This window comes from Podarcis vaucheri (assembly GCF_965113315.1).
Source record: "Podarcis vaucheri genome assembly, chromosome: 13".
Taxonomy (NCBI): Eukaryota; Metazoa; Chordata; class Lepidosauria; order Squamata; family Lacertidae; genus Podarcis; species Podarcis vaucheri.
In genome coordinates, this window is record NC_138751.1 from 46562744 (window position 1) to 46587641 (window position 24898).

Here is a 24898-nt window from a genome sequence, read left to right on the forward strand (position 1 = left end):
GCGGGGAGTAGCCTTCCACCCATGTTTAGAACCCTTGAGATGCAGAGATAGGGACTTCTACATACCTATGGGAAATCTACATCCTAGATACCTTGAGAGCACAGTATTCCAAATAGCCGAAGCTAACGTCTCAAGCAACGCCAGAGCTGCCCAGTTACTCTCTAGAAAATGCAGCGATCCTCTGCATTTCTTTATCCTCGTTAAAAAACAAAACCTAAAACCTTTGGCAGTGCAGCTGAAACCTCCTGTCTGGTGTTACCTGGGACGTTTTCAGCCGGGAGGATCAGAACAACAGGACTCTCTCAACAAGCAACTGATGACGAGCTAAAAAGAGGCTTGCTTCTTTCTCTAGCAACTATTCTAGGCACAATTGTTCTCACTTCAAATGCACCATTAATTTTTAATTAATTAATATTTTTACGCAGAGTGCAGAGAAGAGTAACAAGACGCCACATGAGCCTCGTCGCTGCCATGCAGACGTTTGCCATAGGTTCGCCAGTGTTTGGATTCTACAGTGGTGCCTCGCAAGACGAAATTAATCCGTTCCGCGAGTCTCTTCGTCTAGCGGTTTTTTCGTCTTGCGAAGCAACCCTATTAGCGGATTAGCGCTATTAGCGGTTTAGCAGCTATTAAAGGCTTAGCGGCTTAGCTGCTAAAAGGCTATTAAAGGCTTAGCGGCTTAGAAAAAGGGGGGGGGAGAGAAAAAAATCTCAAGACTCACAAGACATTTTCGTCTTGCGAAGCAAGCCCATAGGGAAATTCGTCCTGCGAAGCGCATTGAAAAACGGAAAACACTTTCGTCTAGCGGGTTTTCCGTCTTGCGAGGCATTCGTCTTGCGGGGCACCACTGTAGTTCTTTTTGTGCATGCCTAAAATGTGATTATAATAAGTTACCTGGGTAAAAGGGATGCAATTTTATCACCACAATTCCTTTCTAATCAACCAGCACAATTGGTCCCCCACTCCGTTTACACAATTCTCTTTGTCTTTTAAGATTCTGTGGCTGCTGCGCTTTGTGTTATATCCTCAGGAAATCTATGATTCAGATTGCCCTTGTTTTTTCTTTTTCCTAAACAGAGATAACAGCAGCCAGCAGGGAGTCTGAATTAGATCAAGATCACAGTGCTAAGGGAGGTTCTCTTCCCTCCGCCCTCTAAATCCTCTCCCCTCACAGACCATTTTCTCAATTAAAATCACGCACACATGCCAAATCTGTTATTTTACCCCATGGAGCAAGCAGCAGCAGCAGCAGCAGCAGCAGCAGCAGCAGCAGCAGGTGTGTGTGTGTGTGTACTGTGAAAATGGCACAGAGGGGACGAGAAAGCCTCTTCCCACAGTTCCATGTTCCAAATTCCCACCCACTATTTTATATATATATTAAAAATGCAGGAGAACCCGATCACAGATCTAGGGTGGCCAGATACAAAATTAATTCCTGCCTTGCAGGGGGTTGGGCTAGATGACCCCACGGCATCCCTTCCAGCTCTACATTTCTATGATTCTATGAAAAGGGGACTGGGCTCCTAGTTCTTTAATAGTTGCGCAGACTAGGGTATTTTGGCAGGTGCAGCTTGACAATTCCTTCCTCTGCAGAGAAGTTTAAGGTGCAAGAGTCCATCCTTCCCCATTTTGCATCTCTCTCCCCCCCCCCCCCCCGATTTCCCATCTAGCACGGCTCTGGCGACATTCTTGGCAGTAGCCTTGTGTGTCATGCGCTGCCCTCTAATGGCCTGATTTAGAATGGCTTAAATTAAAAGTGTATCAACCTCAATGCCTGCGCTTGCTTAGGCTCTAACCAGACATCTTTAGCATTATGGATTCCAAACACATCTGGTTGTTGGAAAGGATTAAATACTAGGTACCAGTGGGCAAGGGAATGGGCTGATTTTCATCTAGATTGTCGCTCTTGAGAACGGGAGGTCTAACTCTTCCCTACAGCCTCCAAGTGTCCCTATTTGCCAGGGACAGTCCCAGATTTACAGAAGCTTTCCTGCTTTCTAACTTGATCCCGGAATGTCCTGCTTTTACTTAGGACGTCCCTGTTTTCATTGGAGAAATGTTGGGGGGTATGGAGTTATGTGACCCTTGAGGAGATAGGTAACTACCGTATTTTTTGCTCTATAAGACTCGCTTTTTCCCTCCTAAAAAGTAAGGGGAAATGTGTGTGCATCTTATGGAGCGAATGCAGGCTGCGCAGCTATCCCAGAAGCCAGAACAGCAAGAGGGATCGCTGATTTCACTGCGCAGCGATCCCTCTTGCTGTTCTGGCTTCTGAGATTCAGAATATTTTTTTTCTTGTTTTCTTCCTCCAAAAACTAGGTGCGTCTTGTGGTTTGGTGCGTCTTATAGAGCGAAAAATATGATATCTCCTTTAGAAGACATCTGAAAGCAGCTTTGTATGGGGATTTTTTTATGTATAATTTTTTTAAAAAAATGTTTTTATATCTGTTGGAAGCCACCGCACCCAGCTAGGGCATCCCAGTCTGATGGGCAGGGTATAAAGAAAATAATAATAATAATAATAATAATAATAATAATAATAATAATAATAAATAATAATAAAATAATAATAATAGGACATTCCTATTTTCATCGAAGAAATGTTGGAGGATGTGTCTTCCATCCTCAGCTGCAGCCACAATGAAAACTGCGCTGCCACAAGGCAAGGAGCCTTAGGGGAGAAGCTCCTACAGATTCCCTTTGCGCAGGAAAAGCAAGGGCATGCCCAAAAGACTGGGAGCTTCAGGGATCACAACATGCCTCAGCTTCCACAAGCCAGAGACTGAGGGCTCATCCATGCATCCCCCTGGTTCCGCTGCTTTCTCCCAGGGAAAACCGCTCCTCAGAGCTTGGTCAGAGCAAACGGCAGTTCAAGTTCTCTACGGACTGCCTTTCGTATTGATTTATCTCCAAAGAGCGGGTTTTCCCTGGGAAAGGAGCAGAGCAAGGGGGAAACTGCTCAGATCCGTAATTTCTAGGCATGAGACAAGCAGTAGTGTGGATGAGTCCTTAGAGTGTTTCTACAATAAATACTTAGTGCGGAATTGCCACCAGCCAATCATTGTCTTCCCCGTGCTTCTTCCAGCTTTTCTCAGATGCCCAAAACGCCAGCTTTTCCCCCAGAAGAATGAAAGAGCAGCGCAATCTCTGCAAGAAACCTACTGGGGAAATCTGGCTCTATGATGTTTAAAAATCACTTTAGTGCTACTCTTCTGTCCTTTTGACATGGGCCGGGACCTTATCAGGAAAGGGAATCTGCTCTTCACACATTCACTATAATCTTCATGACGGTTGCCATTCGATAGCTCCATCTTTTATTTTTCCAAAACATTTAAAAATCAGCGCTCAATTACTAATTTTTATTTGCAGATTTAAATTCTGGTGGACGCTTGCTGAGTTTCAAATGGGCTTGCCCACAGCACCTATTCCATGCCCAGTGGTGTGGATGGAACATGTGTCAACAATGAAAAAGCACAATAGTCTTATAGGGAGGACAGTCAACTGCAATTTTGCTTGAGGTTTGCCAGAAGAGAACAATGAATGGGTAGCACTAGAAGCCACACGTCTGGATGCAGCCTGGTATGGTACAGGTGGTGTCATGCCCTTGTGGGATGTGCCGGACAGGATCAAATGTTTTCAAGCCTATCCTCCCGGGATTTTGACTGCTCCTGTCGCATTGTCCTGGCCTAGCCGCAAGGAGACCTTGGCTCTTTTCCCTAATTTGCAGACGGAAGGTGTAGCAGGAGAGCCGAGGAACAGGGGTTGGGGTTGGGTGGGGGCTAACCAAATAGATGGGCTTATCATTATCATACAAAGTCTACGGTGAATGATTACCTTTCCATAGTCAATGGCTACTCCATCAAACTCAGTGGCACTCAGAGATTTCCGCCGCAGTGTGAGACGTTGTAGGGGCGGGAGACTAAACTTCAAGCTCGTATTTTGACCTTGTTAAGAAAAGAAAAAGAAAAACACACACACACACAAAACAAAAAGACACAAAAAACCCCCAAATGTAACCTATCTGCAACATGCAACAGGCAAGGCACGAGGGGCTGGGGAAGGACGGTCAGGTTCAAAGACTGAAAAGCACACCTACAGACATGCGCAGCTGGCACAGTTGCATTGTGTTCTACCAGCTAGTTTTGCCCCTTCTGGCAAAAAGCTTAGAAAAGTATCGGAAGAAGCCACGTCTCTGGGAAACAAGGCCAATTCTAGAGAGGAAGCAATGTTGTCCACTTAGAGACTTTTCCTTCCAAATCTCCACATAGACTTCGTATACTGGATTCTCAAGGCAACTGAATTCATAGACGTGCCAAGCTAAAGAGGCGTCCAGAATTGGCCCCTAAAAATACTTCCTGTGTAGCTCTGGAAGACAGAAGACAACCCCTTTCCCATGCTACACACCTAATGATAGAATATGCAGGACAGAATCTCTAGCTGCGGCTTAATTTTATCTGGTGCCTTGCTTGTACAAGGAGAATAATGGCTTCATATGTATGGAAGGGGATCTTTAGATCCAAGTTATGGTACCATTTCTTGACAAAACTGTTGTGGGAGGAAATTCCCACCCTTCCATTACAGCTTTCAGACAATGGCTTTCTCCGGTGATCACTGCATTTTTCTGGGTGATGAGCATCCTGGCTTACCAGGCAGCTGCTATCTAGACATCAACTGTGCCAGTTCCTTTACAGGGCAGCGGCTAGTCCAAACAAATTAACAGGATTGACAGAAGGAGGAGGAGGAGGAGGGAAATGGGTGGACAGTAACAGTCCTGCAAATCCAGCAACAATACCTTAACAACTTAATATACGTATAACAACACAATTACCTCTTCTGGATATTGGGTGAATACAAGCAAACAAGTTATCCATTGGGAATTTGCCTTTTACCATGCGGTTACCTGGTTATGTATTTATGAAAACACGGCATGATTTCCTAACTCTTGCCTTGAGAGACAACCGAGTGTGTCTCAGGGGGGAAAGTCAAAACGCTGGGGAATCGCAGCGCCTGCTGTGGCTGCAGAGATGCGTAACTTGTAGCTGATGCCTCCTGCATTCTTTTTGCTGAGTTAGAGGCACCAAAGTGACCTCTGTAGGGTGCAAGTCTGGGCAGCGTATATGGAGGTCCTGGTCTGCCCAGGACTATGACTACTACTAAATAGAGGTAGCTTTGAGGACAGTGATCTTGGCTGCAATGGAAGTGATGGTGGGGGAGCTCAAAGTCTCCCGTGGCACTCCACACAAAGTCCAAATTGCCTTTCCTGTGCTGCTTAATGGCATGAGAGCAATAATTGTTTCCCCACCATTTGGCTGATGGCTGAAATCTTGGCTGTGGGGGGACGTGGGCAGGGCTCTTCAGGGCTTAGCGGCCCACACCTAGAGCAGCAGGAGGTCACATGCAGCTCAGGATGGGAGATCAACTCAGTTCTCGCTGAACTTACCTAATTCATATTTTTCTGAAACCACGTGAGAAATGAAACACTGCCATTCTTCCAAACTGGCAGTGCAGTTCTTCAGCCAAGTAATACACGTACTAGTGTAAAGTGTGCATAGAAGGGCATATATTTTGGTGAAAATAATGCACCCAAATGCTTTATAGTAGGGAAAGTTGCTTAGCAATGTGGTGTGTAAAAAATGTGTTCTGCACAACAATGCTGGTGAATTTTCACAATAACTTTTTTTAAAAAAAGGAAAACAAAACAAAATGCAAACTGATTTGGAAATGTGGAGAATTGAATTTAAGACTGAAAAATTAAAAGCTGAGCGAACGTGGGACTGACATATTTACCTATCCACACATGCACCTCATAGGTTGAAGATTTCCCATCTGTGCTATGGAATCTCATGGCTTGAGTTGCTTTTTAAAGAATAGCTGGTCTTCCCTGCTTTTCCTCAGTGGTTTACAGATTGTAAGTTCCAGATATAAAATGAATTGGGACCACAGTGTGGGGGAAAGCGAGGTTAGTCCTGCCCCACCCTGTGCTGTTTTCCTACAGAAAATTCTCCCCAGATGCTAAGGGCAGCAAATACAGTAGCATTTTCTGGTGAAAGATTAATGGGGGAGAGGAGGAATTTTTTTTGGGGGGGGGACATGAGGAGAAAGGGTTAACCCAGGGCCAGCCTATGACATTTTTGTGCCTAGGGGCAAAGGACAAGATGGCTCCTCCTCATTCTGTTCACAGTCGCAGTGGCAGATAGGAACAACCACTGCTGCCTCCAAGCAGAGGCAGATTTAGGGGAGCACGACCGGTTCGGTTGCACTAGGCCTCATTCTCCCTAACAGCAATTTTAATAAAACATCAGAACATCATAAAAAAACCCTGCTTCTGACTGCAAGGTGAGGAGGGCGTAGAGACCAAGGATGTGAACATATAAACGGCCTCGGTCCTGTATACCTGAAGGAGTGTCTCCACCCCCATCGTTCAGCCCAGACACTGAGGTCCAGCTCCAAGAGCCTTCTGGCGGTTCCATCACTGCGGGAAGCCAAGTTACTGGGAACCAGGCAGAGGGCCTGCTCGGTGGTGGCACCCGCCCAGTGGAGCGCCCTCCCACCAGATGTGAAGGAAATAAGTAGCTATCTTATCTTTAAAAGACATCCCTGTTTAGGGAAGTTTTTAATATTTAACGCTGTATCGTTTTTAACACTCGATTGGGAGCCGCTCAGAGTGGCTGGGGAAACTCAGCCAGATGGGCGGGGTATAAATAAATTATTATTATTATTATTATTATTATTATTATTATTATTATTATTATTTGATTATGCCTTCCTTCTGTTTGTAGGGTCTTGGGATATCTGTCTTGCTGCTGTCAGTAGACAGGATTCCCAACCAGAGTGGCCACTGGGTTGACCAAATCTGGTGATTTTGTACTTATTGGCGTAACAGGATCCTCACCCTTCCGCTGCATTCACCCACAAAATACTAGAGTAGGTAAAGTTATACTTTTTAACTGAAACAATTGCTGTATTATACCTTGGGTTTCTTTTTAAAAAATAGTTAAGTACAAACAAGACAAATAAACAACAACAAAGAAGAAGAAGAGGTCATTACAGAAAGTTGTGTTAGCACAAGCAAGGATCAAAACACTTAAGGTATCCAAGACAACAACAAAAAGTCACATATATTATCCCAAGAAGACTCTTCCTAAATGATCTATATGAAGAGGGCCATTTTATGCACGGGTTTCTGCTATTGACATACAAAACACAAAGCTATTTCAGGTAGTACACTGAGTCTGCTTTGTGGATTGACTAGGCCTTTAGAGAGATAGGTCTGCGGTTTAATTTTTCTTCCCAACTGAGATGCCAAACTCACTGCTACCAAATTTCTTCAGAATCATTTCCTGGAGCCAGGGGTGCCAACTTGAATAAAATATTGTGGGGGGCGGGGAGGCTGGTAAGCCCTGCCCCCCCAATAACTGATCACATAATGTAGCAGACACACATACACTATTTGAATGGTAATGCCCATCAACTCCCTCAAATATTTTATTGGGGGCGGCAGCGAAGGGACATCGGTCCCTAAGAGTTGGCTCCTATGCCTGGAGTTTTGCATTACTGGGCTATTTCAAACCTGGTGGCTATTATCAAGAAATATAACCCAGTTCCTTATGTGAAAGGTCCTTTTGCACCCCATCAAAAATTGATAAAAGTAATAGCCTATATGAAGGTGCCCAAAAGATGTTAAAGCAAAGATTATGGGATAATGCACACAGTGACTTGCGATCTCAATCACACGCAGTCTGTAGTCCGCTGGCAGTAGGGGTACAATATGGGCATGTCTTTAAGTTAACATCTTACATTAAAAACCTGACAGTACCAAACTATCAAAGGCTTTTCACCAAAGCCAGACTAAACGTCTTTCCTTCTGCAGTGTTGGATGGCAGGTTGAGAGGAGTTCCCTACCAGGACAGACTTTGCTCGTGTGCTCAAGACATCGATTCCATAAAACATAGTTTGTTGCACTGTGCAAAATATGAGCAAGCCAGGGCTGAACTGATACTACCCTTGCTGGTACCTTTCCTGGGAAAATCAGACGCTCACTATGTCAGGTTCCTTTTGGAAGACCGGAAAATCAGAGGCTCACTATGTCAGGTTCCTTTTGGAATGCTAGAACATTAGCAGTGGCAAAGATTTTATCGGTGGTTGCAAGAACCAACGATCCCTATATTCTGAACAAAATGCTTGTTTAACCTGGAGGTAGGCTGTATGAATTGTGTATTGCTTTGTAACAATTTGTTGGGTCTCTGGACCGTAATAAAGATTGTTGTTGTTGATAAAAGTACGGTAATAGCCTGTGGCGTGCAGTCTTCACTTGTATTGTAATTCTGGATAGCTCAGCGTAAACACACCTGGCAACCTTGCAGTCCCAACCACATGTGGCCAATGTGCTTTTCCTTCCGCATCCCTGCCAACACCATGGTGCAGACCATGGATGGGGAACTGGTAGCAGCAGATGCTGTTGACACCCGGTTCCCATCATCCTTGAACACTAGCCAGGCCAGCTGGGGAATCTAATGGGAGTCCAAAACATTGGGAAGACCACAGGTTCTCTTACCTGTGGCCGAGGGTTTTTAGGCACTAAGTCGGGGACTTCACCCTCATCTGCTAGGAGTGACAAAGGTGCTCTAAGATATGATTTTAAGCTGTAGGGGAGGTTCTCAAGGCATCACACACCAAATATAAATTAATATTTTGGTTGCCAAATTATACATGTAAGTAGCTGGCCGAATATTTGGTGGAGGGGCATAGAGCTCTCATCTTAACACAGTAACATCCCCATTCCTTTTATGCTTAGCTTTGATTTATTCTTATAGTGTAAGTTAAACAATATATTCGAATAGCTCTCTTCACTGAAACTATGATGGATGCTGAGTTGCACCTATTTGGGTGGATCATAGAAACATTATAGGTAATGTATACCTGCTTTACCACCTTGTGATCTGTTGTTAAGTGTAATCTAGAAGTAGGGGGCAGGGTCTGTGAATCACATACCCTTGAGGAGAAAGTTCTCTCCTCCCATTACCCCCATGGGAGTGACACTGTTCATATGATACAATACGCTATCTTTATTGTCATTGTCCCATACAGAACAATGAAATTGAGCAATGCACCATTGCTCTGCACTACATGGAACAGGTTTATTGATGCTGCCTAGTAGCCAGCATAGGGACGCGGGTGGCGCTGTGGTCTAAACGACAGAGCCTAGGGCTTGCCGATCAGAAGGTTGGCAGTTCGAATCCCCATGGCGGGGTGAGCTCCCGCTGCTCGGTCCCTGCTCCTGCCAACCTAGCAGTTCGAAAGCACGTCAAAGTGCAAGTAGATAAATAGGTACCACTCCAGCGGGAAGGTAATGACATTTCCGTGCACTGCTCTGGTTCGCCAGAAGCGGCTTAGTCATGCTGGCCACATGACCCGGAAGCTGTATGCCGGCTCCCTCGGCCAGTAAAGCGAGATGAGCGCTCCAACCCTAGAGTCGGCCACGACTGGACCTAATGTCAGGGGTCCCTTTACCTTTACCTTTAGTACCCAGCATAAGACAAGGGCTGGACTAGATGACTCTCAAGGTTCCTTCCAGCTCTACAATTCTATCATTCTGTGATCTTGCTTCTTTTGGAATGCTTCAGCATTGTGGATCCTAGTTGCAAAGCATCGCTTGCATTCATTGCACCAACGCAATTTTCTTGCAACACTGACATTATGCCCTTCTGCTTTATAAGGCTGACCTAGTGCAGCAGTTAATTCCCACTGGCCTCAAAATTTTTGGCCATGGATGCAGCGAGGCTTCTGGGCTGCAAGTATATGAGCAGCAGTTCTGTACAAATGCATGTTCTAAAACAGGAACATTGGAACCTGCCTTATGTCGAGTCAGACCAGTGACTCATCTAGTTCAGTGTTGTCTACACTGAATGGCAGCATCATTCCAGACTTCAGACAGGAAACATCACCAGCCTTCCCTGGAGATGTTGGGGGTTGAACCTTGAAACATCTGCATCCACAGCTGTTGCTCCACCACTGAGCTCTGGCCATTAGAGGACTGTGGAATCAATTCATTAATCTATTTCTCTTTACAGTGGTACCTCTGGAGGCGAATGGAATCTGTTCCAGAGCCCCGTTTGCATCCAGAAGCGAACGCAACCCGTGTCCGCGGGTCGTGATTCGCCACTTCTGCACATGATGTCATTTTGACCGTCTGCACATGCGCGAGCGGCGAAACCCGGAAGTAACACGCTCCGTTACTTCCGGGTTGCCGCAGCGTGCAACCCGAAAATGCTTATCCCGAAGCTACTTCAACCCGAGGTATGACTGTAGTCTGATAGATGTATACATTAAGCAAAGTTGGGGTGCTTGCTGCAGTTATGTGTTTACCCGTAACCTTTTGCAACAGACTGCAAAATTAAAACCAAAAGGATTCCATATCATGTTTTAAATGTGATTCTTTTAAATTGTTTACCAGCTTCCTTCGAGAATCTAACCCAAAACAGACAAGTTGTTTTCAGGTTATATCAATGCCTATGCTATATGCTCAGCTCCTCCTTATAATAACTTTTTTTGGGGTATATTTTAGAGTGTGGGGTGTTATATTATTATCTTGATTTGTGATGTAATAGTTTGTAGTTTCCCTTTTAAGAAAGCACAAATATTTAAAAAATAAATAGTTTGTGAGAAACCCAGATTTAAGAACTCCAAACCCCTAAAATCCTTCAGTTTGTTTAGCGTATATGTATAGATACAGATGCCCAAAATGTTTCTACAACTTGACAGGCAAAGAGGAAGGGAGCCTGCAAAGATCTCTGTAACTGTGCTAAACACAAGATATACATGTCTACTCCAAAGTAAGTCCCATTGAGTTCAGTGGGGCTTACTCTCAGGGAAGAATGCCTGGGATTACAACCTTAGTAATTTAAGTTCTTTTTCATAAAAGGCTTATAATACAATTTCTAGCTTTTGACTGAATCAAGTTAACTTTTCCCAGTGCTTCCCCCCCTAAAAAAAAATGTTCAGGGGTACCCTCATTTTGACTCAAGAAAATAACCATTTTATAGTTCAAATCAGTGAAAATAAATACAGCAAATGGACAAAAGTACAAAGATTCACAAAATGCTTAGGGGTATGCGTACCCCTGCAACCCTCCAGGAAAAAAGCACTAACTTTTCCTAATCTTAACATCTGCTACATATTTGTTGAACATGTTTGGGAATGCACAGAGGAGGGAAATGCTTCTTCCACAAGCACAAACACTCATTAAGTCTACTGCTAATTTATATTGCAGCCTTATCACAAATGCATCAGATCACACACTTCCTAACCTTAGAACAAGAACTTCAAGCCCAGCCTGCACAGCAAAACGGGATCACTATGTTCCAATCATTTCCTTAATTTACTGAGTTCTTTTGAAAACCCCAGGGGCTGGAGTAATTTTACACATAACGCCTCCTAGTAGAATTCAAAGCTGCTGCCTGCTGAATTAATGCTGAGCTAAGGCAATTTATTTATTGGGACGCAGGTGGCGCTGTGGGTAAAACCTCAGTGCCTAGGACTTGCCGATCGTATGGTCGGTGGTTCGAATCCCCGCGGCGGGGTGAGCTCCCGTCTTTCGGTCCCAGCTCCTGCCCACCTAGCAGTTCGAAAGCACCCCTAAGTGCAAGTAGATAAATAGGTACCACTTTATAGCGGGAAGGTAAACGGTGTTTCCGTGTGCTGCGCTGGTGCTGGCTCGCCAGAGCAGCTTCATCACGCTGGCCACATGACCTGGAAGTGTCTCCGGACAGCGCTGGCTCCCGGCCTCTTAAGTGAGATGGGCGCACAACCCTAGAGTCGGTCACGACTGGACCTAATGGTCAGGGGTCCCTTTACCTTTACCTTTTAAGGCAATTTATTACTTTGTCCCTGAATCTAAGTGTACATCTGCACTGGAAACCTGAACTGGTTTTATACTGGCTGTCATCTTCCTCTATGAGGAACCCTGGAAATTGTTTTGAGAAGGTGTGGGGAATTCTGTCAAATAATTCCCAGTTCTTTCACAAAGATCCAAACCCACCCCCCTTCTACAAATGCTGTTGAGTTGCCCAATTCTCCAAGTTGCACACAACATCTGGAATCAACAGCAGTCTTGGCCTGGTTGAAAGTAATTCTGATTCTTACTGGATCGCTGTAGACTGCCACCTGCTACTTCTCCCCATTTCCCCAGTCATTCCTAGCATATGTGGAAAAACCTAGACTTACACGCACGGAGTAGATGGGACAATATTGTGAGCTCTCTGGAGCTCACACTTGTAGGTTGAGAAGTATGAGCTTGATGACATGTCTAGTTACGGCTGCAGGGAGTTGCTAATAGAGCCCTCCTGACTACAGGCACCTTGGCAATCCATGCTTGAGGAAATTTGTATGGCCAGCTCAAAGAATTTTGATGTTCATGTTTAGAACCTTGTCCGTGATTTGATACTCTATCCTCTTGTTCTCTCTTTCTTCCTTTCTATGAGGGATTGGTTTTCTCGTTGCCTCCTCCAAAGGTTTTGGGACATCTCACATAGCGACCCGCGATCCCGGTCTTATGTAATTTGTAGCCCGGTTGCAACTGGAATCCAATATGGGTACGACTTTCAGATATCCTCATACCTTAGGAATTTGTCTGTGCCTACCTATTGGCTATTTACCAAAGCCAGACTAAATGTATTTCCCTCGGAAGTGCTAAATGGCAGACTGAGAGGCATCCCCTATCAGAACAGGCTTTGTTTACGTTCTCAGGACGTTGATTGTACGAAGCATATCCGACTGCATTGTGGGCAATATGAGCAAGCAAGGGATCAACTGATCAAACTCTTACTGGCAAATTTGCTGGGGAAATCTGAAGCCTCCCATATTAACAGTGGCGTAGCGTGGGGGGTGCAGGGGGGGCCGGCTGCACCGGGCGCAACATCTGGGGGTTAGGGTTAGGGGGCACAAATCCACGGGTTGGGGGGGGCAAATTACTTGCCTTGCCCCGGGTGCTGACAACCCACGCTACGCCACTGCATATTAAATACCTTTTGGAAGACAGGTCAAATGATATTACACTGGCCGTGGCAAAGTTTCTTTCGGAGGTTATAAGAAACAAAGATCATTATGCCCTAGATAAAACAAAATAACTGCCTTGGTTTCTTCCATCTGTCTTTCTGGTTGTTTGTTTTAACTGTATCTAGTTTTGAAATTGCTTTGTGGGTCTTTGGACCGCAATAAAGTTTTGATTTGATTTGATTTGTTGCCTCCCCACCTAAGGACACTCTTCCTTCCCAATACACCATCTTAGAGAATTCACTTCCTATGGCTGTAGAGTTTTGAAGATCTTCCTCTGACAGAACATTCTCCCACAGTTGCCAGTGTGGTCGCAACTCACTCAACGCGGCCACATACAAAGAGGTATCTGCATGCCATACTATCAGCCATGTTCATGCCAAGTTCCAGAGAAAATTCAGAGATTCCATTTACCACCCACTTGCTGAAATGCCACCCCCTCACCTCCGTAGACTCCGCCCCCCACCTCAAACTACCATGTGCCTTTGCCCAAGGTAAAGGATTCTGAGCCACTTTGGGCTTCTCACCTGTTCGCCATCCTTGGGACAAGCGCTGGTGTAGACTCTGCCGGGCACTTTTGGCAATGAGAGCTGCCAGGTCTTCAAAGTTCAAGATGAACATGATGACGACTCCTTCTTCATTCTTGACCGGGACCACATCCACCAAACACCGGATACAGGATGCTGCCATGAAAAAAACATGACACAACAAGTGAAGATGAGATGGAGAAGCAGCTCAGCCAGCAAGGAATGCATCACCCAGCCATCGCCAGTGTTAGACTACACTCAGCTCAAAACTGTTTTTTAATGATGTCATTGTATCATCACCATCTGTTTATTTGTATGCCACTTTCCCACAAAATTGTGCCCAAAGTGGCTCACAACATCTCATGTGATCAATGTTTTTTTCTTTAATTTAAGGAAAGCATACTAGAAACAATAATATCAATAATAATAATAATCCATGCACATTTTATTTGAATGCGTAATTCAATTCCACACTGTCCCCGGCTGCCCTCAATGTTCAAGAAGATGTATATGAGACAGCGTTGCTGTGTTCTGGTGAAATATCCCAGTACCAATAGTTTGGAAAGAGCACAAACTTGCAGCCTACAGAAAACAAGCTGCACTGACGTTACAAGAAACCAACACACTAAATTAGCTAAACGGAGGAACTGGTGCTGTTTTGCATCACAGTTACAAGTTATATGTCCCTATGGATGGTGCTGTGACAGTGTTGCTGTCTGAGAGGACGGGTATTGCAACCAAGACCTTTTGGTAAATTAATCTTTGTGTATGATCATGTACAGGACGCGGGTGGCGCTGTGGGTTAAACCACAGAGCCTAGGACTTGCCGATTGGAAGGTCGGCGGTTCGAATCCCTGTGAAGGGGTGAGCTCCCGTTGCTCGGTACCTGCTCCTGCCAACCTAGCAGTTCGAAAACACGTCAAAGTGCAAGTAGATAAATAGGTACCGCTCCAGCGGGAGGGTAAACGGCGTTTTCGTGCGCTGCAGCTCTGGTTCGCCAGAAGCGGCTTAGTCATGCTGGCCACATGACCCGGAAGCTGTACACCGGCCAATAAAGAGAGATGAGCGCCGCAACCCCAGAGTCGGCCACGACTGGACCTAATGGTCAGGGGTCCCTTTACCTTTATGGTCATGTATGATCATGTGTAGACAGGAGAAGGACAACAGAAGGATGACTCTCCCCTAGCATTCTCTTGCAAAGTCCCCACCCCAAAACGTATTATCATGCGGTGAATTCAGCAGAGCCTTACATTCTGAAAAGCACCACCTCATTTAAAAGTCAGCCATATGCAGCACATGGATTGGGAACCTCTGGCACTCTGGATGCCACTAGACTCCAACTCCTATCCATCCTGGATGGATGACCAGGGATGACAGAAGCTGTAGACCAGGCATAGGCAAACTCCGGCCCTCCAGATGTTTGGGACTACAATTCCCATCATCCCTGACCACTGGTCCTGTTAGCTAGGGATGATGGGAACTGTAGTCCCAAACATCTGGAGGGCTGGAGTTTGCCTATGCCTGCTGTAGACCAACAACATCTGGATGGCTACACCCCTGCTCTATTAAGGGGTCTGTTGTGGTAGCTTCACTCAGTTCTTTGAACCCCAGGACCAATTAACTTTGCCATGAGAACATAGCCAGCCAATTACTCACTGGAGTTAATGAAAGTTATGTCTGATTATTTTTTTAAAAAAATAACAAGGAGGCAATGAGAGGTACTTCTAATGCAGGGTTTAGATTTCAAAACCAAAGAAAGCAGCTTCTTGTTACGGCTCTCTAGTAACCAAGAAAAGTAGAAGCAAGAGTAGTCATAGTAGCAGTATTTTGGCTTACAACCAAAACAATGCTAAAATATGGTATCTTCTAAGCAGCTTGAACCACAACACAGCACAAAACAGTCTGGATTTAGCTCACTGATTATAGTCTCTCTCTGATGAAAAAAGTAACATGTGAAATAGCCCTTTCTTTGGCATGTTGTCTTTCCCACGTGACAATGACTTGCCTGTTCATTTGTGCCACTACGGCTGTGGTGATGGTAGTAACAGACGCTACACTACTACACACAATCGAACAAAATGCTGTCTCAGGGCCAAACAACATGTGATGCTTAGATGTGTGTGTGTTGTTCTTTTTTTTAAAAAAAATGCAGATTGTATTATATTGCATGACTGCACGAATAATGCCAAAATTTTCAGAGGCAAATATTATTTTGAATTACATACCTACTACATGGAATTGGATAACTGGACAATGTAAATGGATTCTCTGTGCCCTTACTATGGACAAAAGACTGATATTGCTGCCTTGGAAAGTTAAAGTCCATTTATTCAATGCATTGAAGATCTCACTACAGTTGCAACCCAGAGACACCAACATGCCTCTCACATTGAGGGGGCCCAGCGTCGTGTGACATCATGCTCCCCTCCACACAACACGTGAGTGCTTGGGCGGCAGCAGGGGGAGGAGTGCAGTGGGCAATCTTAGCCTGTGCTGTTCCGGGAGTCCGTTTGAGTCCTAGAACTGTTCGAAAACCAAGATGTGGCTTCAGATTGGCTGCAGGAGCTACATGGGTCAATGATCTAACTGCACTGGCAGACGACAACCTGCCCTTTGACCTGGCAAGAAAGAGCTGCTATGTTTACTGGACCAAGTGGGGAGAAAATGGAAGAAAATGAAGAAATCAAGACTAGACAGGATATTCCTTCTGCCCTTCTCTGCCCAGTCTTTCCCCCCTCAATACATCTTCCAGTGACACAGTTAGTCCCCGGGTTGTGTAAGGCACATATTTCTTATCTCAACAGCTCAAGCAATTGCACAGGGGACAAGGCTTAACATAGCACCCGGCCCTACGTAGCGCTGATTCTATGCTTTCCCTGGCAGCGCTCCTTCTTCATCTGTCGCCGCTGCAGCGGGAGGAGAGCGGATGAGATTGCTTTTGCCCATGCAGTTTTAAAGAGCTCAGGTTCCCATAGCCAGGAGCAGATGGCCAGCGTCTCAGAATTTCAAAATCTACAGTGACGTCAGCTACACACAATGCAAGTTGCTGCTGGAAGGGAGGGAGAGAGGAAGGGGGGGTTGTATCCATTTAAATCCAGGCTCTGTGATTTTAAAATCTATTTAAGAACCAGGTGGTTTAGAAGCCGGGGGGGGGGGGGGGTTCAACGATGAAATTACCAGTATTTAGGGAACGGGCTTTAGCACATCATAAGCGAGGAACACATAGCAGCCTCAATCACAGTGGCGTTCTTGTTTTGATTTATTGTTTTAGCTGAAGATTGCAATGGGAAAAAAATTAGCAGTCCACAAAAGGCTCAAAACATTGAGGTCCAAGTGACTTTTTACAGGCTTTATTAGGGGAAAAACATATGCTGCCAGCAGAGGGCACTGTCTCCAGGGGAAAAAAGTGGTGGAATTAGTCATAGGAAAGGTTTTATCAGTAGTTGTTAATATCTGCAGCACAGCTGAGTACCAGGGTGCACAAGTCTGCAGTAGCGCTCTGTTTAAAGTACCTCCAAATTGAGGGAGAAGTGAAATGAAAGGAGTGACACCAGTAATGCTCAGGTACAAAGAATTAACAGGAGAGGTCTTTGCTGCATGTTGGGCAAATGGAATAATTGGCCCTAGGTGATACTGTATTTGCTGGAGGTATAGTTCTGGGGCCTCTTCCTCTCTTGGGGACTGTAACTTGGTAGACCCTCTACCCTAGAAATAGAATATCAATGCCTCCATCTTCCTGACATGTTCATTGTGGGTTGTGACTTCAACTGAGGCAGGGGTCAGCAAACTTTTTCAGCAGGGGGCCAGTCCACTGTCCCTTAGACCTTGTGGGGAGCTGGACTATATTTTTTTTGGGGGGGATTATGCAAGGGCACCATGAGCCCTGGTGGCTGCTTACCTGTGTCTTGTGAGTGGCAGGGGCTGGCGGTGCTGGTGGCGGAGGGACGGTGAGCAGTGCGCAAAAGGGTTCCGGAGATGGGCTGCTTAAAATGGCGGCTGCTACTGGCACCAACAAAGCCCAGCCCCCTTCCTCCTCTAGGCAGGGCGGGAGAAGCCAGGAGGAGGGAGGGAGGAGGCGCTGCCGCTGTGTGAGGGAGAGGGGAAAAACATGCACACTGGCGATCCATCTGCGGGCTGGATCCAGAAGGCAATTGGGCCTGATCCGGCCCACAGGCCTTAGTTTGCCGACCCATGAACTAATGAAATGAATGAATCTATATTTTGTTATCTCACTGGTCTACTCTTGAGTAGGACTAACACTGGCTGCAGCATTATTACCACTAAGAATTGTTTGCTGAGCTGAAGGGCACATACATGTGCAGAAACTGAACTATTCCAGAGCAAATAAGCCAGACTAGGGGTGAAGGCAAAAAGGCTTTGGGTGGCACAGATATCTTAGCTGAAATTTTTTCCGGTTTCCTTCTCTGACCACCCACTGGCTCAGGCAGGGTCTGATTTACGTATGGTTGCCATACATTCAAAATTTCCAGGTCATACCTGGAATACTGCAGTTGAACCACAGAGCCTAGGACTTGCTGATCAGAAGGTCGGCGGTTCAAATCCCCGCGACGGGGTGAGCTCCCGTTGCTCGGTCCCTGCTCCTGCCAACCTAGCAGTTCCAAAGCACGTCAAAGTGCAAGTGGATATATAGGTACCGCCATAGCTGTCAACCTTCCCCTTTTTTGTGGGAAATTTCCTTATTCCAGCACCGTTTCCTGCTGCTTCCCGGATTGTTAGATATCCTGTAGACTGTCCCCGGGACAGGTGAGGCTGCTGATCCCTTATTTTCAAATCTTCCAGCAGGAAGGTAAACGCCGTTTCCGTGCACTGTTCTGGTTTGCCAGAAGCGGCTTAGTCATGCTGGCCACATGACTACTGTACGCCGGCTCCCTTGGCCAATAAAGCAAGATGAGTGCCGCAGCCCCAGAGTCGGCCATGACTGGACCTAATGGTCAGGGGTCCCTTTACCTTTACTGTTAGGCAATGTGAGGCAACAGCTTCAGGCAGCAGATGCTAGGAGGTACCTGCGGCAGCCCCCTGGCTGTACCTCTCAAGGCCCCCCCAGACCAGTCCGCACTTTTGGCATGGAGAAAGGAAATAAAGAAAAGTTTCTCTCTCTCTCCCATAACTCTAGAACTCACAGGCGTCCAATGAAGCTGAAGGTTGGAGGAGAGGATTTTGGAAAGATAAAAAGATCCAGCAGGACTTTCTTAAGTTCTTAAAAAACGTCCTCCAAATGACAACCAAAGCAAGATTGTTTTTTGCTCTTGCCATATTCAGACCCAGGAGGGCAAAGCAGGAATCTCAAGACTCATTCAGACATCTGTTTGCACAGCGATTTCTAAGCACAGGTCCGTGATTTACAGAGTGCATGTGATTTGTCCCACCGCTTTCCCCAGGAAAACTCACTGTTTACTGCTGAACTGGAACTAACGTCAACCCGACTGACGTTTGTTCCAATTCTGCGATAAACAGTAGGTATTCCTGGGGAAAGCAGCAGGATGAAAAAACACATAAACCTCTCAGGCACAGAACTAGAAATCTGTGCCTAGAAATCGGGACTCCAATGGAAGTCTGGATAGGGCAAAGGAAATGAGGCATTCCTTTGGGCAAGTATGTAGGCTCCAAAACTAGTCAGTTCAAAACATACTCAGATGAAATACAAGCCGGATGCTGGAGTTCTGATGTAACATGCTTGTTTCCAAAAAGCCTCACATCGTAGGAGGTGAAATGACCCACCGTCTTGTGTACCAGCCACAGCTTCTAAAAGGGTTATCCAGGGGCACATTAGAGTACACAATCTGCAGGTTTGTTTCAGTACAAACACATCTACAAACACTTGCTGAAAGCTCATTTGCATCTTCTCTTTTCTGTTTTTGGACGGTATTTGCATTGTTTTTGATGTTCCCAACATCACAGTTTTCTACCCACACATTCAAGCCTCCCTGGTGTCTGGCATATCACACCACCTGGGGGCAAAGGTGCTAGATCTCTCCTTCACTGCAATTAAAAACGTTATTCCTGTTTTTATCATTTTTGACTTACAGCCAAAAGACAAATGCAAACTGTTTCGTGTAGGGACTCCAGTGGCTGGATGGTCTCTGGCAAGTTGGTCGTCCTCATAGAACAAGCAGCACATGCACACACAATTCCCACAACAGACTGGAGATTCAGGAGGAATCATACAATTTGGTTTTGGATGTTCTGAACCTCATGAAATAGAAGAGAGACTATGGTGTCCAATCCCATATTTTTGAGGTTGAATGAACTGTTATCATGAATGCCAGATAAATTGCAATTAATCGGTAGACACAGATTCTTTCCACACCAGGGTTCTTTATGCTGTGGAGTCATTGCTATTCCACAGTCAGCTTGAAGCAGAATTAAAACGGTAGTTCCATAAGCACTTAATTATAGCAGTATATTGCCTATTACAATACTACATTGTCCCCTTGTGTCTGTTATGGGCGGACTTCTGTTGTCTGCATGAAAACATAGACACACACAAGACATTTGCTTCAGGTTTTACTTTTACTTTTTAGTGTGGTCTATAAGGGGACGCGGGTGGCACTGTGGGTAAAACCTCAGTGCCTAGGACTTGCCGATCGCATGGTCGGCGGTTCGAATCCCCGCGGCGGGGTGAGCTCCCGTCGTCCGGTCCCAGCTCCTGCCCACCTAGCAGTTCGAAAGCATGTCAAAGTGCAAGTAGATAAATAGGTACCGCTTTATAGCGGGAAGGTAAACGGCGTTTCCGTGTGCTGCTCTGGTGCCGGTTCGCCAGAGCAGCTTCGTCACGCTGGCCACGTGACCCGGAAGTGACTGCAGACAGCGCTGGCTCCCGGCCTCTAGAGTGAGATGAGTGCACAACCCTAGAGTCTGTCAAGACTGGCCCGTACAGGCAGGGGTACCTTTACCTTTATAATTCTTCAAGACAGAATTCACTTATGTTCAGCTAATGTAGGAACGTCAAAATATTGTGCACAGCTAATGAGTTGTTATTGTTTTTAAAATCTGTATACCGCCCTATACCCGCAGGTCTCAGGGCAGTTCACAACATAAACACACAATATAAAAAGACAAAAACACAACTGTTCTGGGGCACGATCGTTTGGGGTATCTAGAAATTTTACCATGTATATAGCCAGTCTATGTGAGGTTAGTTAAAGTCATCCATAACTACATTTTCTCTTTTAGTTGCTTTCTTGATTTCATCTCAAGATCTCCCTGAGCATTTTGTCCAGGGGAACAATAGAATATCCCCAATAGTAAATTACCTTTGGGGCCCAATGTGATTCTGTGAAGGAATCTGCCCCTTTGGGGATTTCTAGCTTGCTGGATTTGTGCTCTCTTTGACATGCAGAGTGACATCACCTCCTTCCCTGTCCTTGCTTGTCTCCTGTATCCAGGAGTGAAGTCAAACTGCTACGTTTGCAGCACCAAAGTGACCTCCCCGGACACAAGCCTGGTTTGCAGAGGGTCACAGCTCAGAGATAGAAGAGGGGCAAAGCTGGGAAATAATGGGAGAAGCATAGCAGAAACAGCTGGCTGACACGTTATCACTAGAGAGCATTCCAGACCCCACCCCCTTCTCCCCAAACCCAGCGAGCGTTGAAAGTAGGAGAGCAGAGAGCTAAGAGACAATTGGCCCTAGGCAGCCACCGTAAGGGGGGTGGAGCCGTTGACAACTGAGAAGGGGAGGGGGGAGGAGATTACTCGGAGCAACGCCATTACCAAAGAGGCTGCATTTCTACTCCTCTCTCTGTGAATATTGAATAAAGACATTGGTAACAGCTTCTTGTGTGGGTTAAACCACAGAGCCTAGGACTTGCCAATCAGAAGGTCAGCGGTTCGAATCCCCGTGACGGGGTGAGCGCCTGTTGCTCGGTCCCTGCTCCTGCCAACCTAGCAGTTTGAAAGCACGTCAAAGTGCAAGTCGATAAATAGGTACCACTCCATCAGGAAGGTAAACGGCGTTTCCGTGTGCTGCTCTGGTTCACCAGAAGCGGCTTAGTCATGCTGGCCACATGACCCAGAAGCTACCTGCGGACAAACGCCAGCTCCCTCAGCCAGTAAAGCAAGATGAGCGCCACAACCCCAGAGTCATCTGCTACTGGACCTAATGGTCAGGGGTCCCTTTACCTTTACCTTTTAGAGCTTCTTGTCTTTCCATTACAGTGGTACCTCAGGTTACATACGCTTCAGGTTACACATGCTTCAGTTTACACCCTGCTAACCCAGAAATAGTGCTTCAGGTTAAGAACTTTGCTTCAGGATGCGAACAGAAATCGTGCTCTGGTGGCATGGCGGCAGCAGGAAGCCCCATTAGCTAAAGTGGTGCTTCAGGTTAAGAACAGTTTCAGGTTAAGTACGGACCTCCGGAACGAATTAAGTACTTAACCCTAGGTACCACTATACTGGCAGCCTGCTATGAGGGCGGGGGGTCAGATTCCCTGAAGCCTGGCAGCAGTGTGGCTGGACGTTCTGGGCTGCCCAGACGACAAGACGCCGCTCTAAGCCTCACTGATGTGTCCAAAAGAAAGTGGAGCAAAAGATTTGACAACAGTTAGGCTGTAGGAGTTGCTGGAAGGAGGGACATGAGGTGCTATCCATCTTAAGGACTCCACTCTGGTGTGGATATCTTCGAGAGAAGAAAGGGATAAGTAGTAAACTCTATCCTTCCTATAGAGTTTATATTCAGGGATAACCATTGTCCCACCAGTTCTCTCCATTCTTCTCCTATGCATTGCAAAACCATCTGTCCCCTGTGACCAAGACCAGGTGTGAACACTAAAAACCAGATTCTTGCTGGACAGGAATCCTGGAGAGGGAGAGAGAGTTGGACCACAGCTATTCCCTCTGCCCAACCCTCAAGCCTGTCTTGGTACTGGGCTGAAAGCCCAGGTGGACACAGCTGAGAGATGCCAGCTCTTCCAAGCTCATTTACCCAGTTTTCAATAATGCAAATCAGGTTGGGCTCTTCATCCGTGATTAAATGGATGGTAGATATTTTATTATGGACTGACCTAAATGTGTCAATTTAATCAGGTAAAGTGTTTTGCATGAACACTGAAACCCATCTTCTACATCCATTCCTAAATTGTTCTTCCACATATATGTTTTGCAATCCCAATTCATGCAGTTATAATTAAATTATTAATCACCTCCTTTTGTTTACTGTGCACTAATCTGCTGCATAACCGCAGGGAGAACTTAAAGGTGACATAATGCAAAAAAAGCAGAGTCGTGTCTAATGACCCTGAAATGTTTCCGCTTTTAATTTGTATCAACAGTGTATTTAACCTCATTAAGGGGGGAAATAAGTGCACCTCTTCTAGGGAAAAAATATCTTCCACCCATTTCCACAGAAGCGTCTGAAGCTTTCCTTTTCTACTTTCCCCTCAAGCTAAATTAATATATCTTAGAACCTGGACAGCAAACATATTTCTCTTTTTTATTTTACTCATGGGTTTTGCATATAGAGGCAAGTCTCCTATGTATTGCGTACTGTACTGAATATTAATCAGGAAACACCTTACTTAGAAATGTTGGAAGAGAAGAGGTCTTCATTACCCACATTTTTAAGCATTTAATGCTATTACACAATTTCTCTGTCCTCACACCTCGTGGGTTCCCAGATCCGCAGATTCTGCATTAATACAGGTATTCTTCGTTGTAAAACATAGCTGTCATGGGAGGGAGATGTCCAGTTGTTTCCCACTTTTAAAAACTGTGCGAAATGATGGATTTTTTAAAGTACAATGTGGCCAAATACATACACCACAACAGTGAATCTAGGGAAAATGTAAGTTATTGCTCCTGTGTTCTTTCACAGCCCTCCTGATTGGTCCATCAACAAACTTGCCATGGCCGCAATCTGAAAACCCCCAGAGTAAATTGAAATCTTAAAGGCGTTCATACCTCCTTTGGTAAAAAATATTGAAAACTCTCCTTGATCTGCTTCCATGGTTAACATTTTTGTGAAATCTCTCCTATGCGAGAGGTTGATCAGTGGGACTATACAAGGGTCGGGAAAATAAAACAATAATTTTGATTGTTATTATTTAAATGGGTTTGGTTATTTTAGTGTGTGTGTGTGTGTGTGTGTGTGTGTGTGTGTGTGCGTGTGTGATTTATCAATTGTGTTGGTGGGTGGGTGGGGACAGGGGAGAAAGAGGAAAAAATCTCCCCTCCTTTAAAACAAGCAGATCTAAGGCAGCTATGGTAGTTTTTCACTGGCAAGCTCTGTGCTTTACTTCCACCCACACTGCAGATCAGCTCCAGCAGCAATGCAACCCCAGCCAGCCAGCCAGCCAGATTTTTAAACTGCTCCTCTGTCAAAGAAACGGTTCAAAATCACAGAAGAGGGTGGTGTCACAGGGCAAGATTAATTTGCCGTATTTTTTTAAAAAACCTAGGAACATGCTTTCGTTTTTTAGTAGCAGAAAAAGGTATTGTTAATTGCGTCACTTGTGAGAAGGGGATACAGAAAAGGAAAAAAAGGGAGCATAAACTCTGGCTGTTTACAAGCAATGAAGGAAACGGCTGCAGCGATGTGCAGTGGTATAGAAAGCAGGAAATGGCAATGGTATAGATGTGCAATGGTATAGAAATCGTCAGCAAACACACTGGCAGCTGTCTCACTGACCACCCCTTCTGCCACATAGCATACAGTGGTACCCCGGGTTACAGACGTTTCAGTTTACAGACGCTTCAGGTTACAGACTCCGCTAACCCGGAAGTAGTACCTCGGGTTAAGAACTTTACCTCAGGATGAGAACAGAAATCGTGTGGCAGGACGGGAGGCCCCATTAGCTAAAGTGGTACCTCAGGTTAAGAACAGTTTCAGGTTAAGAATGGACCTCCAGAACGAATTAAGTTCTTAACCCGAGGTACCACTGTAGACAGTGACCCTCAGGGACCCTACTGTGTCTCAAAAGCACTTTCCCAGTCCACGCTGGGAAGAGTGGCACTGCGTTTTCTTTCGTAAATCAAAAAAGTGTCCAGAAAAAGATGGAGGGACGACTTGGAAAACCCTTGATTGCAACAGTTTGGCAGCAACACCATCTGCAACCAGTGACGGAATATTTACAGCGGCACCTCGGGTTAAGAACTTAATTCGTTCTGGAGGTCTGTTCTTAACCTGAAACTGTTCTTAACCTGAAGCACCACTTTAGCTAATGGGGCCTCCCGCTGCTGCCGCTCCGCCGGAGCACAATTTCTGTTCTCATCCTGAAGCAAAGTTCTTAACCTGAGGTACTATTTCTGGGTTAGCGGAGTCTGTAACCTGAAGCGTATGTAACCCAAGGTACCACTGTATTCAT

At 45.6% G+C, this 24898-nt stretch overlaps 1 protein-coding gene across 4 annotated transcripts in view; it reads right to left on the reverse strand.

Moving 5' to 3' along the window:
- Window positions 1-24898, reverse strand: part of KCNH6 (potassium voltage-gated channel subfamily H member 6) — a 125366-nt gene that overhangs the window by 56900 nt on the left and 43568 nt on the right. For 2 of the 4 annotated variants that reach the window (XM_082194716.1, XM_082194717.1), the window contains exons 3-4: window positions 13578-13733; window positions 3835-3944 (exon numbers count right to left, since the gene is read on the reverse strand). In XM_082194716.1, the coding sequence (XP_082050842.1) occupies window positions 3835-3944; window positions 13578-13733 (266 nt within the window). Of the gene's footprint in view, window positions 1-3834; window positions 3945-4828; window positions 5030-13577; window positions 13734-24898 lie in introns of those variants that run through there. The other 2 variants (XM_082194718.1, XM_082194719.1) reach the window with 2 other exon arrangements.